Source organism: Myxocyprinus asiaticus, chromosome 19 (genome assembly GCF_019703515.2).
Source record: "Myxocyprinus asiaticus isolate MX2 ecotype Aquarium Trade chromosome 19, UBuf_Myxa_2, whole genome shotgun sequence".
Lineage (NCBI taxonomy): Eukaryota > Metazoa > Chordata > Actinopteri > Cypriniformes > Catostomidae > Myxocyprinus > Myxocyprinus asiaticus.
The window spans coordinates 3,253,471-3,271,462 of record NC_059362.1 but is presented as its reverse complement, the minus strand read 5'-3'; the positions used below and the strand labels follow the sequence as shown (position 1 = coordinate 3,271,462).

Genomic DNA, 17,992 nt, shown 5'->3' with positions numbered 1-17,992 from the left:
CTTTCAGCAGTGACGAGTACCTACTGACAGTGTTCCAAGGAAGGACAAACCACAAACCAGCGACAGGATGTTGGGTGCCCAAGGCTCATCGATGTGCGAGGGCAATGAAGGCTACCCCATCTGGTCCAAACCAACAGAAGGTTTACTGTGGCACAAGTCACAGAAAATTTTATTGATGGTTACGGGAGGAATGTGTTACAACACACAGTGCATTGCACCCTGCTGCATATGGGGCTGTGTAGCCGCAAACCGGTCAGAGCGCCCATGATGACCACTGTCCACCGTCGAAAGCACCTACAATGGGCATGTGAGCGTCGGAACTGGACCTTGGAGCAGTGAAAGAGGGTCACCTGGTCCGATGAGTCCTGTTTTCTTTAACACGTGTACGTGTGTGCCGTTTACCTGGGGCAACAGTATGCACTGTGGGACGACGACAAGCCGACGGAGGGAGTGGGATGCTCTGGTCAATGCTCTGCTGTCCATTCATGTGGACGTAATTTGACTCGTGCCACCTACCTAAACATCATTGCAGACCAGGTACACTCCTTCATGGCAATGGTATTCCTTGATGACAGTGCCCTCTTCAGCAGGATAATGCACCCTGCCACACTGCACACATTGTTCGGGAATGGTTTGAGGAACATGATGAAGAGTTCAAGGTGTTGCCCTGGCCTCCAAATTCCCCAGATCTCAATCCGATTGAGTATCTGTGGGATATGCTGGACCAACAAGTCCGATCCACATTCGATCCAACTCGCAACTTACAGGACTTGAAAGATCTGCTGCTAATGTCTTGGTGCCAGATGCGACAGGACACCTTCAGGGGTCTTGTAGAGTCCATACCATTGGCGCTGTTTTGGTGGCATGCGGAGTACCAACAGCATATTAGGCAGATGGTCATAATGTTTGGCTCATCTGTGTATTGTGCATGGAATTTAAATTGAAGGAGGCGTATTTTACTGAATGCAGAGGATGTTTTGTGGCAAACCATAAATAATGACGTCATTAATTTGGATTAATTATGCCTATTTACTGCATTTCCTAATATTTAAAACACATATTTTATTGACATTGTTTATTTATTTATTTTTTGATGTTCTTACACTATGGTCCATAAAATTAAAGATGATTTATTAAAAAAAAACAAAAAAAAAAAACAAAAAAGAAAAAAAAAGAAACATTTTATTAATAAACATTTTATATAATTTTTTGTATAGGTTGCATTTAAAAAGTGATTATTGCTATCATCTAATGTTTCTGGAATTGCATATGTTGCATGTATGCTACCATGTTTGTAGGTAAGTTATTATTAAAAATTCAATTGTATTATTATTAAAGACTGCACTGGTAGCAGGTTACACAAATGTCTTTGAATTTAATTCCATTTTACTTCTACTCTGTTAAATTCACATTTGAATTATGCATTGCGTTTACTGCCTCAATTCAACATCAATTAAAATCCAAGTATTGAATTAGAAATAAAAAGGCATTTGTTAATTCATTTATTGGGTAGGGAGCTTCAATGTTTTCCCAGTATGTCTACATGCTACATCAAACTCTCATATTCAAAAGAGCAAGAAAAACTGTTTTCCATGATATGAACCTTTTAACTAAAGCCCTGTTAGACTAGTTATTTACCACAGCAATTAATAACACTGAATTACCACAGCCAAATTAAGTGTAAACTAGCAGTATCTGCCAATAACAGATCTGATATCCCTAAACATATACAAAGAGAAAACAGACCTGTCAAACGCATCTCCTCCCAAGCTTACTTTGATTGGTTATGAAATGTGAATAACTGAAATGGGCTGTTGGGTTTTTGGCAGTGATGTCGAATGTGGGCTTTCACATTCAGATTCCTGCAGTGAGAGAGAGAGAAGGGCCAGTTTGGCCCCCGGAGCCCATCTGCTGTTCACAGAGAAAACCCTCAACTCTCATTAGAGGAGCACAAATTAATTGTGTACATGTGAAGTCGCGTTTGTTTCACAGAACAATTTTTCTCATATGCTGCGAAAACAAAAAGGTATTTTAATTAGAAGCAAGTACATTTGCTTCCAATTATAACTCTTTTATGGTAATAAATACAGTATTACCCTCCTGAGATCTATTTTCCATTTCCCTTTTTGATTTGTAACTAGTAGAACCTAATAAAAAAATAAGAAATTCTAGAGCAAATAGATTTCATAAAAATGTATGTCAACATATGTGGACAGCGAGACTACGTAGTGAAATTTTAAATAACACCAAGCTATAGAAAGTCTGATTTTTCATCAGATTGTTTATTATGTTTCCAGGAGTGTTGATTATTCATGAGACGTTACAGACATTACAGCTGATTTTCTGTAAAGCTGAATAATTAATTCTGATTCAAAGTAATGTCCAGCGTCATCCAATCACTGCCAACCATGTTAAAATAAAATGATACATTATAAATTCTGAATCTATGTACTGATTATCATTGTATCATGTCTGATAAACATGTTGAGTGATCCAAACATCATCTGCAGCCTGAAACTGAACTTTTGATCAGATTTTAGGAGTGAGTGCACTTAACTGCATGGAGAGATATAGGATGCTCCCTTGCTCCCTATTTAGTGAATGACTTAACCCCCAGTGTGCTGTCTGTCTGCACTGGTCTCAGAACAGTTTGAAATGCATCTTATTTTCATCCTAACTCCATATAAAGCCTCTGAAAGACACATTTTTAGCTTTTGGATGAACCCATTGATTCTCAATGTGAAAATGTACAGTAAATATAGGAATGCACTTATTAATGTTAATGAATAGAATCGTATTGTACAATTATAATAACATTTTAATATAATAAAATGTATATTAAAATGAAGGGAAATGACCCACAGATGTTTTAGCTGGCTAACAGCAAACAGACATGAGTGACATGGTTGTCAGGGACAAGGTTAACGTTACATTAGTTATACTGAAATGGGAAAATGATGGGGTCATTGTTTATTAACTTTCCAGTATGTATTTCACAAACTAGTTAGCAACTTACAGAGAAGACACCGCTTAACTCCGCCTTTCTATTAACTTTTATCACCTCAGACAACCTTTATTTTTCAATGACCCTTAAAGTCCAAAGTACACTTCGGTCAAACGCCAATGCTAGGCATGTGCGTACAGGATGCATGATGCAAATTTTGTCATCAGCAAAATGCTCGATCACTGAACATGCTTGGCCCAATTTTTCTAACCACGCATACCCTTTGCTTGAGCCTGGATTTATTTGCACTAATTAGTGGGTCCACAAGGTGGCAACACTCACAGTGGAGCCGTTGCTTTCACAGAAATGTGCTAGAAGATGTAATCGCTGATAAACAACAAGAGACAAATGTAGAAACAACAACAGTGGATGTGCATGTCAAGAGGTCAGGAGATACCTGCATTTGTATAATTCCAGTCTGAACTCCAGTAATAAGTCTTTATGGGTCTAAACTTCTGAAGAGCGTGCATGCGCCAACCGCTTGTGTATGTGCGCACAGTCAAATGAGGTATACTTTGAAAGGCTAGCGTTCGCAGACGCTTGGGTTTGCATCAAAACCAAATATACTTTGGGCTTAAGTGTCCAAATACATTTTAGGGTCACAATTTAATAAAATGATGTGGTAAATTGGTATTAGCCATCACTGTCACAAAATAAAGGCAAAAGATTTCATATTAATTGTGTATGATTTTACTGTGGTATTTCTGACAGGTACTATGAATACCATGGCACATTTCTGCAAGGGAAGACCATATGAAAATGCAATGAATCTGCCTTAATAAAACTGAAAGAATTTGACTGAATAGATATGTCTTAAAGCAGTCATTATTGCTAAATAAAGCAGATAATGGAAATAAGAGATGTCAACTGCTCTCAAAACAAAACCTGAGCAGAACATTGATGCTGTCACAGTTCACCAACTTGGCTGAAAAGGAGACACTCAAGATGGTTTATACACATCCCACAACACTAACACATACATTACACACTAACATCCGAATCACAAACTGCCTACACCACCACTGCAGCACCAAAATACTATACATAAATGTACATTAGTTTAAAAAGCCCTGCGTCTTTAAAAGCACTCTAATTTTATAGGCCAGTGGAAAGGGCTGCTGCGGTGTGCTCTCCTTCATGGCAGTGACCCACATTAACGTGAGACTGGTGGGGGGAACGTTCCCTTTTGTCAGGCAAACACTGGCCAGGAGATGTAGAGCGGAAAGTACTGTCACTGTGGTCAAATCCTTGTCCATACCAGCGATTCTGCACACGGTCACAATAACTCAAGTCGCTAAAGACCTTCAAAAGCCCATAACCTGCCATTCAGTGCTCTTCTAATGGTACCAGTACTAAAAACCAGTGTTGAGGAATAACAAACTGAAAGTAGTGACGCTACTAACATATTTCAGTAGTGTGACAGTAACTTTCATTTACAAAATTTAGTTAAAGTAGCAAAGTACATTTAGCATCACATAATGCTTCACTGTTTTTTCATCGGCCTGTATTGCACACAACCTACAAGCCGATGCACTAATAAAAAAAACTGCACTCTTTAAAGTAGTGTTGGGAAGTCCATTTTAGTGAACCAGTTAGTTTTGACTGTTCATTTCAACGAACAGTGAAAAATAAATCGATTTATTTAAGTCATCATTAAATGGTGTTCACAGATGTCTCTGTGGAACTTTGTGTTCTTTTTTAAATAAATGAATAAATGTTTAGTTCACTACTGCTGTTCATTACAGTTTTCGATTCAGTTACATATTGTCACATCCACACTTATCCGTTTCGTTTGAAAACTCTGTCTTCAGTTTGCTAATGTCATCGTTTTCCAAGGTATGCGGTAATGAAGAGTATTTTCCGAAAACATTAACAATCGAGAAAAACTTTGTTCTAGTATAGATGAGAGTCATGAACATATAAAACTATTGAGTTGTCAAAGAAAACAAATTAGTATGGATGTGGCCTAAAAAGGTGTTGTTTAGTTTTATTAGTAGTAGCCTATTTACTGTAACTGTGTTAAATTTTGATACTGCTCTAAAGTTTTATTTAAATATTGCAAATAAATTGTAGAAATTGTCTAAAACTAGAGCTGTCAAAATTAACGCGTTAAAGCATGTGATTATTTAAAATGTAAACATTCATTTTTCTTAATTGTGATGAACACATTTACCAATTTTCAAATTATGACATTTTATTCAGCTCTATGTGAGTGCCGAAAACTGGTTGGAATAGGGCGGAATATTTGTGATGTGTCCGGAGTACATTACATTGACACACACACACACAACAGCGATTCCGTGTCAATGATCAAGTAATTGAGAAAAGACCTCTTAACCATAATTTTTTATACAAGACTCAGATGGGACTTATAAGCTGCATTCAAACGACCCGCTGGTGTTAAGCATCAGCATTTCCCCGGCGTCACGTTCCAGACAATTTGGATGAGATATTATTATTTGGACGTTCTCTGCAAGCGCTATTCATGTGGAGTTCAAAGCAGCAAATCATGTAAATCCGGCTTCACGACTGATGTAGCAAAGTGGAGAGCCATGATTAATATTGTGGAGAATGAAAGAATAAGAGATTTAATGCATATTGTAATGAAAGCGCAAACTATGGGACAAGTTGTTAAATTTAGTCAACCTCCTACTTAGACACTGGGAAATGTTTAATGGTACTTGAATTGATGCTACTTTAGTGCATTTCTATCCTTATACTGTGAAATGCTTTGTTTGGAAAATGTTAATAAAATATTATTGTTACATATCGTTTTGTTTTTTTTTTTTGTTTTTTTTCTAAGAAGGAACTAAATGTATTTTGACAGGAAAAGAACAACAGTAAAGTTTAAGCACTTTCAAAATATGTGATTAATTGCGATTAACTATGAAGAATCATGCGATTAATCACGAATAAATATTTTAATAGACTGACAGCACTTCAATAAACAGTATTATCTGGTTATATATTAAGTAGATATTATTAAAAAGATATTGCTCCCAACATAGTTAGCTTCTTTATAGTTGCTTTTCATTTTTAGTAACTTATATTGTAGCTAACATCTTTTTCCAAGAGCATAGCTTAGCTTGAATGCAGTTTAACAATTTTATATTATGAGTAACTTTTAGCTTGTCAAGCTACAGTTTCAAAACAATTCCCTAAAACGGCTAGATATTTGGTGTTCACTTGCTGTAGGACTGTGTAGGATGTGCAGAACATGTCGGTAAAATAAACCAGAGAGGTACAGTGGTTGATAAGGGAGTACTGTGTGAAACTGCATTTATATAGTCATGTCAGGGTTACTCCCAGTGGTGGAGTGGTGTGGATTTGACGCTTCTTGGCTGATGGAACGAGGTTTTGTGCAATAACCTCCAAACCATTTACAAGCTCCCAAAGCCGGACAACATCATCGGACCTGTCCAAACATTCCTTGAGCCGAACCCAGAGGTCATTGCGAGCTGTGGTGACTTCCTCCATCAGGTTTTACAGCTGTGGATTTAGGTGCGAAGCAAACGACATGTGTCCTTCCAAGAGAGCATGAAAATCTCTGTTTGTACATAAAATGTTCAGAGGCCCATTTATGAGGCAGATATAACTGCCCTCAGTGGAGAAATCCAAATTTTACGTTTGAGCTGTTTCATCTCCACTTGAACACCACTCAACTTGTTTCTTTTTTACTTTTTATGACAGCAGAGAAAGTTCAGTCTCTGCACCAGACTTCTGAGGCAATGTGTCTTCAGGGTAGAATGAAAGTAGTACATCGAAAATGAAGACAAGAATCAGATATGTCCTTGATATTCCACCATAGGGCAGAATAATACATAAACAAAAAAAGACTGGCATCAGTTGTGTACGTGATGTACCACCGTAACTCAAGATCTATCCCTGTAGGTACACCAGAATCCTCTCCAGGCTTTGTGTTCACTTACTGTTATGATGAGTCACTCAGCCACACAGTCCAGATGACTCCCATAAGGACCGAAACATCAGCCCATGCAGCTAGTGTCAGTTAATGTTTGTAATTATGGGTAAAACACATCACGCAAACACGTTTGCTTCACATTATGAAACATGTTTCTGATTGCACAGAGCTCAGAAATGGACCAAAACGAATCCCTTGCATACCTGAATTAATTAAAATCTTCTGAACGGATCACAGTAACATACTTTATATTTCACATGTCTACCTTTCTATCCATCTCATTGTCTCTTTCCTTTACCCTGTTTACACCAATGCATCTCCTATGACCACTTGTGTTCGGATTTCACGGGGAAGGTCTCTGATTTCATGATGACATAAATCAATCACTATGCCACTGTGTTAATGCATAAACCAGCAAGATGTTTAAAACCATATAAAACCAGCAAGATTTATCATTTTGAGCAGAATTATCTGTTCTTTTAGTGGCGTTAGCATTCTTAACTATTTCCTTATAAAGCCGGCAAAGTTAAACTCTTATTTTAGTGCCGCGGTTGATTGAAAGGTGGTTCTTCACTGCTGTCCGGTATGCAGCAGAACGGACTAGTGTTTACACTTAAAATGTGATGTGGTCACATGCACATTTGACAACCTCCATATGTGTTATTTGTGATCCGATTACAAAACGTTTTACACCCCATTTACACCTGTATTTAATGCTGATCACTTGTGATCAGATCACCCAAAAAAATGGCCCAATGGGATGGGCACAAGTACTCGGAATTGACACAGCAATGATCGATCATGAAAATGATTTTGATTTAAGCTCTGAGGGTGTTTTTAAAGATTTCCTGTTTCAGTGGCATACCCAAAATTAAAAGGCTTATAACTCGCCAAAAAAAAAAGCAAGAAGGGTCAAGTGTTTGGTATAATTGTAAAGAAAACTTTTCAGATTTTTTAATGATGTAGATTAAGATACATTCTGAGACTCTCAGCCTACGAAAATGCTGAAAAAAACATAATAAAAAAAAACAAAACAAAAAAACTTCAGCCAAAAATGTACTTTTAATTTTTTCTGATTTGACATTATATATCTCTGGGTGTAAATAAGGTGGCTCTGAAAAACTGCTTTTGTTTTGTTCCCAAACATGTCAACTCTAAAATTTTGTGTTGATATGACAAAGCAATAAAAAGTTATAGCATTACAATTTTAATTTATCCTAGTGTCCAAAAACATCTCCATGTGTGTCCAAAAGCCTCTCCAAACAAATAAAACATAATAATTGTACATAATAACTAATTACACATGCAAACACAACAATGACAAAAGGTCTGCATAGCAGGCAGACATGATTTTAGTAATGAGATCACAGAATGAGTTTCATTCTGTGCCATTTGAGTCATCATTGAGTCTGTGCCATCTCCATGTTTTTACTGACTGCAATAATATTTACAGTGCCAATTTTTATAAATTATCAAAACGGAACACTTCTGATTCGTCTGAAAATTTCAAATTTGGTCATAATGCCTACATGCATTGGAAAGTAGAGCTTCTAAGCTTTCAAACAATACTTATTTTGTGTTGGTCATTATTCATTTATTTTTGCGGCGGGCCCATCTGAACTTAAAGGGTTCAACTAAATATATACACATATAAATGTATACACAAATGTGTCAAAGATAGGCTTTATTTTAAATTTTGATATTATGTCATAATGTTCGCCGGTACCTTACAGTCTGAATCATCAGAGCATCAAGCTCCAACACAGTGCACGTTGACATTCTGTTCGGGGCAGAGACAGTGCTCAACACCAGGCAATTTTTCATTTCAAACTGCTGGACGGATCGAAGCTGAATGAAACAACGCATGGTCTTCAAAATGATTTTCAACTTAACACGCCGTATTAAAAACGTGATGGTTGTGTCGTCTCCAGTCAAGCCAACCGTGGTTTACAAATACACGGTTTAGCCAACCACAACGAAAACAGTAGTGCGCTTAAGATAATTACAGTATCATGAAGGAAAAAGCAGAGAGACACGTTTCTGAGCATTCGTTTGAGTTGGCCAGCGAGTGTTCACATAATGACAAAATATGATGCATTATATTTTGATTATGCCATTTTTTCTACATTTTGTAACAGACTACACTATTATTACTATATTGTAACAGCCTAAAATGACTATGCGAGATATTGGACAACTGGACAAAAACGAGATGCAATAAAGCAGCCAAAGACGTCTTTCTGACATATATGTACAAAGATATGTATGTGTACTCAACAAGTACTCAAGTAATCACTTTGAGTTCTTGAGTAGACTTAATATCAGGTGTAAACAGGGTCCTTGTCTCTTTCTCTTGTCCATTTTTGTCTCTTTCCCTATGCACTTTTTTGTCTCTGTCCCCAGTTCATATGTGTGTCTTGATCCCCTTCCATGTTCATCTCTTTTCACTGTCCATCTTTCTGTCTCGCTGCCCTGTCCATGTTTTTCTCTTTGCCATGTTCACTTTTTGTCTCTTTCCCCTGTCCATCTTTGTGTCTTGATACCTTGTCCATATTTGTCCATTTTTGTTCTCCATCTTTCTGTCCAGATTTCTGTGTCATTCCCCTGTTCAAGTTTGTCTCTTTCCCCTGTTCACTTTTTTGTGTCTTCTTCTGTCCATTTTTCTGTGTCTTTCCTCGGTCCATCTTTCTGTCCATCTTTGCCGTTTTCCCTTTTCCACCTTCCAGTGTATCTTTCTGTCTCTTTCCCCTATGTATTGTTCTGTCCATTTTTGTCCCTTTCCCCTGTCAATTTTGTAGTCCACCTTTCTGTTTCTTTTAATGCATATTTTCATATCTCTTTCCCGTTTATTTTCTGTCTCTTTCTCCGTCCATCTTTGTCTCTTTCACCTGTTGCCATTTTTGTCTTATTTACCTGTCCATCATTGCCTCTTTCCCTTTTAATTTATTTGTCTACCTTTGTCTCTTTCCTCTCTCCATCTTTCTGTCCATCTTTGTCTTTTTCCCTGTCCATCTTTTAATGTATCTTCATGTCTCTTTCCCCTATCCATACTTGTTTCTTTCCCCAATCCATTTTCTGTCTCTTCCTCCGTCCATCTTTGTTTGTTTCCCCACTCCATCTTTTCTGTTTATCCCTTTCAGTGTACCTTTCTATCTCTTTCCCCTATGCATTGTTCTATCAATTTTTGTCCCTTTCCCCTGTCAATCCCCTTTCTGTCCATCTTTTTCTCTTTCCCCTGTCCATATTTATGTCCATCTTTCTGTCTTGTTCCTCTTTCCATGGTTTGTCTCTTCCCCTCTCCCTCTTTCTGTCTCTTTCCTTGTCCATATTTGAATAATTTCTTATAAATCTATTTGTCCAGCTTTGTCTCTTTCCCCTCTCCATCTTTGTCCATCTTTGTCTATTTCTCTTGTCCATGTTTCTACTGCAAATGGATTTGCTTTGATTCTTGGATGTCAAAACAGGCAATGTTGACTGAACACATAAACATAATCTTTCTAAATGTGAGATGAGAAGACGCGTCCAATGAGAGTCCTCTAAATGCTGCATTCCCAACCGACTGTGGAGAGAGACTGCATCCCACAGGGCCAGCTGTACACACACACACACACACGATTGTTTCGTTTATTAAGTTTGCTGCATGCCAAGCAAACACATTGAGAAACAAACCGCGAGGAATGCATGACGCAAATGCATAAAAAAAAACATTGCATAAAACACTTAATTCATTTCTTTTAAACTTAGTTCAGTTCATTTGCTTGAAAGTGATTGTAAGCTTGATGTCTAGAATGAGATGCACCAGCCTTTATCGCAAAGACTCAAAGGCCGCAGTGTTCTCCTTCAAGTCCTCTTCTGATGAAATTCTACCTGACTGAAACCACAAGCAAACGACCTTCTCTGTTCTCTTTCCTTGATTAATAACTTAATATCTTATTAATTAGGAAATTTAGCTGAGAGTAAAATGCTTTAATTTCCCGCAGCAGAATCTCCTGTCTGAAAACGAGTGATTAAGCATCAGAGAGGTGAAAACTGAAGGTCGCAACACTCCGCTCTCCACTCATATTCACGTCTTCTTTAAACGCATTTAAAAAGCTTAACTGTGTCACGTATGACAATCCTTTGACCAAAGCCTTTTTTCCCCTTCGGCACTTCACACATTTTGTCATGTAAATGAAACCGTTTTTTCAGATCCCAAAGAGTGTTCAGAGTGGAAGAACAAGAGTTGAAGGAAGATTACCTGCCTCTTTTCCTTCAACTTCTCCGGCTGTTCAGTAATGGCTCTTACCCTGACAAGATAAGACATCTCCACCAATTTGTTCAAATGTTACCAGCCCATTAAAACATTTCTAAATCTGCCGTACTGTTTAAACAAGCCCAAGGGCAGATAAAACCATGCATTTCAGCTCTCATATATTGCTCTGTGTTCTTTTAAACTTAAGACTTGCCCCGCTTGCCAAAGATTCTTAAACTGTGAGGTAAGTCTTTACGTTGCATGTTATGGAATATACTGTAAATGGATATGTTTAACACAGCAATGAAAAAGCTGGCGTGTCTGGGAAAATCAATTACCCATGCATTGTGATTCTTTCTCAAATTATTCTGAATCGATCCACCAAAAAATTCAAAATCAAGAATCTTTTGGAATCAGATTTTCTAAATCGAATCGTGAGATCTCTACAGATTTCAAACCCTAATGTTTGATGAACTCACCCTGCGGAAGGTCAGAGGGCAGATACGGGACTTCCTGAGCACTGACATGTGTCCAGTCGAAGTCATCATAAGGATCCTGCTGGTAGTCACATTGAGCTGGGCCATCATCAAAGGTGCAGCCACCTACAACAGAGACAACAGTTCTTAAAGGTTTTTGCACATACCTGTTAATTCCAGTGTCTTCTTTAAAAGTACACTGAAGTACCATTTAAACTCATATTTTACATGTTCATACTGTATATAATAGAACATCACAAATTCAAATTATGCAAACATATTATGTTGGGAAATTACACGGAAATGTCAACCACATCAATTACAAATAAAAAATTACCAAAGGAACAAAATGCCCTTTTATGTTCTATAGTGGTGTAATGGATCATGCAAAATGCTGTCCAAACCGCTAGAGGGTGCCGCTTGCTTACACAATGCTGACTGAAGTGCTAACTGAAGAGCTGATTGCAGTCTATTTTTAAAGCCTTTCAAGCTTTTGTAATCACGCAAGACCTTAATGGATACCATATCATTGTCTCAGAAACCAAAGTTTGCTGTTTTCAAAGCGTTTGGATGGTTTTACCTCATCATGTATAAGTGCCACTTCCACAGGTGTCACGTAACAATGGTTCTTCCTCATTAATGTAAGAAAGAATACAAATTCAATATTACATGTTCTTTGGAGTGCCAACCCTTCTATATTCTCATTCTTCATTACTTCTGGATTGTGCGTTTGTATTCAAAGAGTTTTCACAAAGTGTGATGATAATTCATTATAAATGAACCACCATGTTTACATGCTTAAACTGATTTGCCGATTGCTTTAATTTGGTCATTAATTTGCCGATAAATATCGGTGGCCAATACATCAGTGCATCCCTATATACGAGTATGGTATATGATCATGAATGGTATAGGAATATGGTACAAGAAAATTATATTCATTCAGTTACTTGGTAAACAGGAATGCACCGATTTGGAACTTCTGGGCCAATACCAATAATTCACAGCTCATTGTGGCTGATACTGATAACCACTAATTTTCGTTTTTGCATTTTTTTTGTTTTTGATTTTCCCCCTTTTTCCTCCCAATTTGGAATGCCCAATTCCCAATGTGCTTTTAAGTCCTCATCGTCACGTAGTGATTCACCTCAAACTGGGTGGCGGAGGACAAATCCCAGCTGCCTCCGCATCCGAGACCATCAACCCGTGCATCTTATCACGTGCCTTGTTGAGCATGTTGCCACGGAGACATAGCGCGTGTGGAGGCTTAACGCCATCCACTGCGGCATCCACGCTCAACTCACCATGCGCCCCACCGAGAACGAACAACATCATAGCGACCACGAGGAGGTTACCCCATGTGACTCTACCCTCCCTAGCAACCGCTCTATATACAGTTGTGCTCAAAAGTTTGCATACCTTTGGAGAATTGGTAATATATGTACCATTTTTAAAGAAAACATGAGTGAGCAGGCAAAACACATTTCTTTTTTTCTTATGGGATTCATATTCAACTGTAGGTTATAACAGAATGGTACAATCATAAAACAAAACATGACAAAAAAGAAAAAAAATGAAATTACCCCTGTTCAAAAGTCTGTATACCCTTAATACTGTGTATTGCCCCCTTTAGCATCAATGACAGCGTGCAGTCTTTTGTAATAGTTGTCTATGAGGCCCCAAATTCTTGAAGGTGGTATAGCTGCCCATTTGTCTTGGTAAAATGGCTCCAGGTCATGCAAAGTCTTTGGTTGTCTTGCATGAACCGCACGTTTGAGATCTCCCCAGAGTGGCTCGATGATATTAAGGTCAAGAGACTGTGATGGCCACTCCAGAACCTTCACCTTTTTTCTGCTGTAACCACTGGAGGGTCAACTTGGCCTTGTGCTTAGGGTCACTGTCTTGCTGGAAAGTCCAAGAGCATCTCAGGAGCGTTACACCAAGGCATGTACTCTGGAGCGGGATCTATTTGGAGGTGGAGGGTCCGTCATGGTCTGGGGCGGTGTGTCACAGCATCATCGGACTGAGCTTGCTGTAATTGCAGACAATCTCAACACTGTGATTTACAGGGAAGACATCCTCCTCCCTCATGTGGTACCCTTCCTGCAGACTCATCCTGACATGACCCTCCAGCATGACAATGCCACCAGCCATACTGCTCGTTCTGTGTGTGATTTCCTGCAAGACAGGAATGTCAGTGTTCTGCCATGGCCAGCGAAGAGCCCAGATCTCAATCCCATTGAGCATGTCTGGGACCTGTTGGATCGGAGGGTGAGGGCTAGGGCCGTTCCCCCCAGAAATGTCCAGGAACTTGCAAGTGCCTTGGTGGAAGAGTGGGGTAACATCTCACAGCAAGAACTGGCAAATCTGGTGCAGTCCATGAGGAGGAGATGCAATGCAGTACTTAATGCAGCTGGTGGCCACACCAGATACTGACTGTTACTTTTGACCCCTCCTTTGTTCAGGGACACATTATTCCATTTCTGTTAGACACATGTCTGTGAAACTTGTTCAGTGTATGTTTTAGTTGTTGAATCTTTTTATGTTCATACAAATATTTACACATGTTAAGTTTGCTGAAAATAAAAGCAGTTGAAAGTGAGAAGACGTTTCTTTTTTTGCTGAGTTTATATTATTGTTTTGATCACTTCATTATTTTAATTGCTTTTTCATTTCGTTTGGAGTGCAGTTGGAATTTAGAAATATATTTGATTGAAGTTTTTCATTTTTTAAATAAATTAATTTAATTTCCAATGCAAAATCACTAAAGCAAGAATATTCACAATACTTCAGCCCAGGGGTTGCCAATGTAATTGGATATTGTGAAGTGTATACATATATATATATATATATATATATATATATATATATATATATATATATATATATATGTGAAGGAGGGAACAAAACGAATTTATTCACACACATGAATAAATAGTATTTATAGTATAGTAAATAGTATTTTCCCGGACAACGAAAAACCTGAGTTTTTTTTTTTTTTCTGTGACCAACCGACCAATCAAAACTTGGTCGACTAAGACTCTTCTCATCAACTATCCTTTGGTCGACTATTAGGGGGCAGCCCTAGTCTATTGCATACTGTGGCAACTCAAACACCAACACAAAGACAATGTTAAGCTTCATTTAACAAACCAAATAGCTTTCAACTGTGTTTGATATAATGGCAAGTGATTTTCTAGTACCAAATTAGTAATTTAGCATGATTAATCAAGGATAAGGTGTTGAGTGATGGCTGCTGTCTAGATTTGATCAAAAATGACTTTTTTCAAATAGTGATGGTGCTGTTTTTTACATCAGTAATGTCCTGACTATACTATGTGATCAGTGGAATGACACTTTGGTGAATTAAAGTACCAATTTCCTTCTGAAACAGCAAAATCTGTACATTATTCCAAACTTTTGGCCACCAGTGTATATATATTTCTTTATTATTGGGCTAAGATCCCAATAATAACCAGCAAAAAAATGAAGATCTGGTGCATAATGCGAGACATTTATATATAAACAAGCACCCGAAACTCTTATTTTGCAATCAGCATCTACTGACGTAGATTTTTGCCGATAACAGATAGTTCCAAAAGGCAACTATCGGCACCGATTAATCGTTAAATAGATATATCGGTCTACCTCTATATTTTTTTCTCCAGAACTTCCACAAATACAGAATATTCATTGCAATAAGACATTTAACATATTAAATGTCTTATTTACAAACTTAACATATTTGTGTTTCACCTAAATTCCTCTTACATTGAGGATTCAGAACATTTTTGCTTGGCTCAATGAATATTGTGCTATTACCACCTACAGAATTAATTACATTTTTAATTTTTTATTATATTATTTTATTTTACTTTTTGTTTTGTGTTTTCATCTTATATCTAAAAGATAGCTTTGTGCAAATTTTCATTTGATCATGGCAGAATATGTCAGATTGTGGTGGTCTGCAGCATCCTCCAGAACATAGCACCCAAAACCAGCCTGCAAAATGGGGAATTGCACCATTCAAATTGCAATCAGCACCTAAACATCACCATCACGCAGCAACAGAGCCTGACAAACTCCACCAATCAACTACAACACCCAGAATCTCCATTCTCACAGGCGAGGTATTTGGACGATTAGATAACTATCGTCGGCTTACAAAACTGTATAACAAGCCATCATCACTGACTCAAAACTTGTTAGTGACTCTTAAAGCAGTGCATTCATTATGAGAAGATTTCTCACCTGTGTAAAGGTCAGACGCTCCATGTTTTACATCCACTGACCTTTACAACCTCTCAATGATGTCATAAAGAGAGCAGAAACCCAGACGGATGAAGGTGCTAATTAAAACTGCCCTGCACAGGCTTGGGAAAGACATATCTGAACTTGCCCAACAGCCTGAACAAAGTTATTTAAAAAATGACCCAAACTAACCTGAAAACTGACCCAAGATAACTAGCTACTCATAATTTGAAGTAGATAAACTACAGTCAATCTACTTTTTAGAGAAAAGCAACTGTAGCTATAATAGGATCAATGAATAAAAAGTAACTAACAACAATTAAACTATTTAAGGGGCCAATATATATTTTTCTTTTTTAAAATACACTGTAAAGACGATATTATATATTTCAGAATATATTTCATTGTTTTTATTATTATTTCAGATGGCATAGGCTAATATATTTGTAGGAGCAGTAATTATCAAACAAAACAACAACAAAAAAACATTAGTGCCTCAATTAAGAACATTAGACTTAGAATCAAAAGACAAAACAGTTAAATTTACACTACGGGGCTCTATTTTTGTGAACTTTTTCTGCAGCATATTTTTTTGTTCTCGCTGACCATTTGATTTAAGTGATGTTATACCTAGCACCATATCTAGTATAGGGCTTAATATTTAAGCACAAGACATCCGATTTGGAAATTTACCAGTGCTGCACTGGCTGAAAAACAAAACTCAATTTTGTGTATTTTAATTGAATTTAAAATGAATATTCTCCATCAGAGTAATATAGATTAGTGTTCCATTTCTAGGTGAAGACTACATAGGCACCAATCTGCATTCAGCTGTAGCACATCAAAAACATGCAAATGAAGGAAAACTCCTGACAATGGCTTCAGCAAACAGACCCGTTTTTTGCTCATGCCAATGGCGCAAGAGTGGATTTTGAAATCAACTACACTACAGAAGAACACAGAGAAACCAAAACCAAATGGTCTGTCTCTCTCTCACATACAGCAAGCTTAATCTGAGTGATTATTATGGCAGACTAATAATACTGATGTCATTTACAGCTAATCCACAGACTTTGTGCCATGTCATACTATTATCACTTGAGACTAACAAAATTAAAAGACATGTCTTGTAATTTTGCATGCATCCAACAGCACAAATAAATGATACTTTCTGAGCTGAGCCTTAAAATGAAACCTAAAAATGAAAATTCTCTCATGACTGACTCCCCTTTAAGCCATCCCAGATGTGTATGTCTTCTTCAGCAGAACCAAAATTAAGATTTTTATTAGCACATTTCAGCTCTGTCTGTCCATACAATGAAAGTAAACAGGTGCCATTAGACTGCTGGCTGTTTGACAGTCCAAAAGTCATATTTAGGCAGCATAAAAGTATTCCACATGACTCCTGTCGATCAATGAATGTCTTCTGGAGCAATCCGATAGGTTGATGTAAAGACAACAATGTTACTCACAAACAATGGCGTGAGTTGGGGGCGGGCTATCAGACTGTTTGAACAACTGCAGACAAGGGGTGTATTTGGAAAGCTTTTTTTTTTTTTCTCCCCAATTTGGAATGCCCAATTCCCAATGCACTCTAAGTCCTCATGGTGGCGTAGTGATTCGCCTCAATCCAGGTGGCGGAGGACGAATCTCAGTTGCCTCCACGTCTGAGACAGTCAATCCACGCATCTTATCACGTGGCTTGTTGAGCGCATTACCACGGAGACGTAGGTAGGATGTGTGGAGGCTTTACTCTATTCTCCACGGCATCCACACACAACTCACCACGCGCCCCACCGAGAGCGAGAACCACATTACAGCGACCACGAGGAGGTTACCCCATGTAACTCTACCCTCCCTAGCAACCGGTCCAAATTGGTTGCTTAGGAGACCTGGCTGAAATCAGTCAGCACGCCCTGGATTCAAACTCGCGACTCCAGGGGTGGTAGTCAGCTTCAATACTCGCTGAGCTACCCAGGCCCCTGCTGGAAAGCTGTTTTGAAAATAATGTTTACTCTTGCAATTCCATTCGGTGGTGCAGAAATAACATACTTTGCTAATAAAATAGTAATACATTGTAAATCTTATTGGATGAGACATTTTCGCTA

General features: G+C 38.0%; 1 protein-coding gene across 3 annotated transcripts in view; it reads right to left on the bottom strand.

Annotated features, from left to right (window-relative positions):
• The window catches only part of ptprk (protein tyrosine phosphatase receptor type K), a 297,329-nt gene that overhangs the window by 213,953 nt on the left and 65,384 nt on the right, over positions 1–17,992 (bottom strand). For all 3 annotated transcript variants that reach the window (XM_051644804.1, XM_051644805.1, XM_051644806.1), the window contains exon 2: positions 11,637–11,759. In XM_051644804.1, coding sequence (XP_051500764.1) covers positions 11,637–11,759 — 123 coding nt within the window. The remainder of the gene's footprint in view (positions 1–11,636; positions 11,760–17,992) is intronic.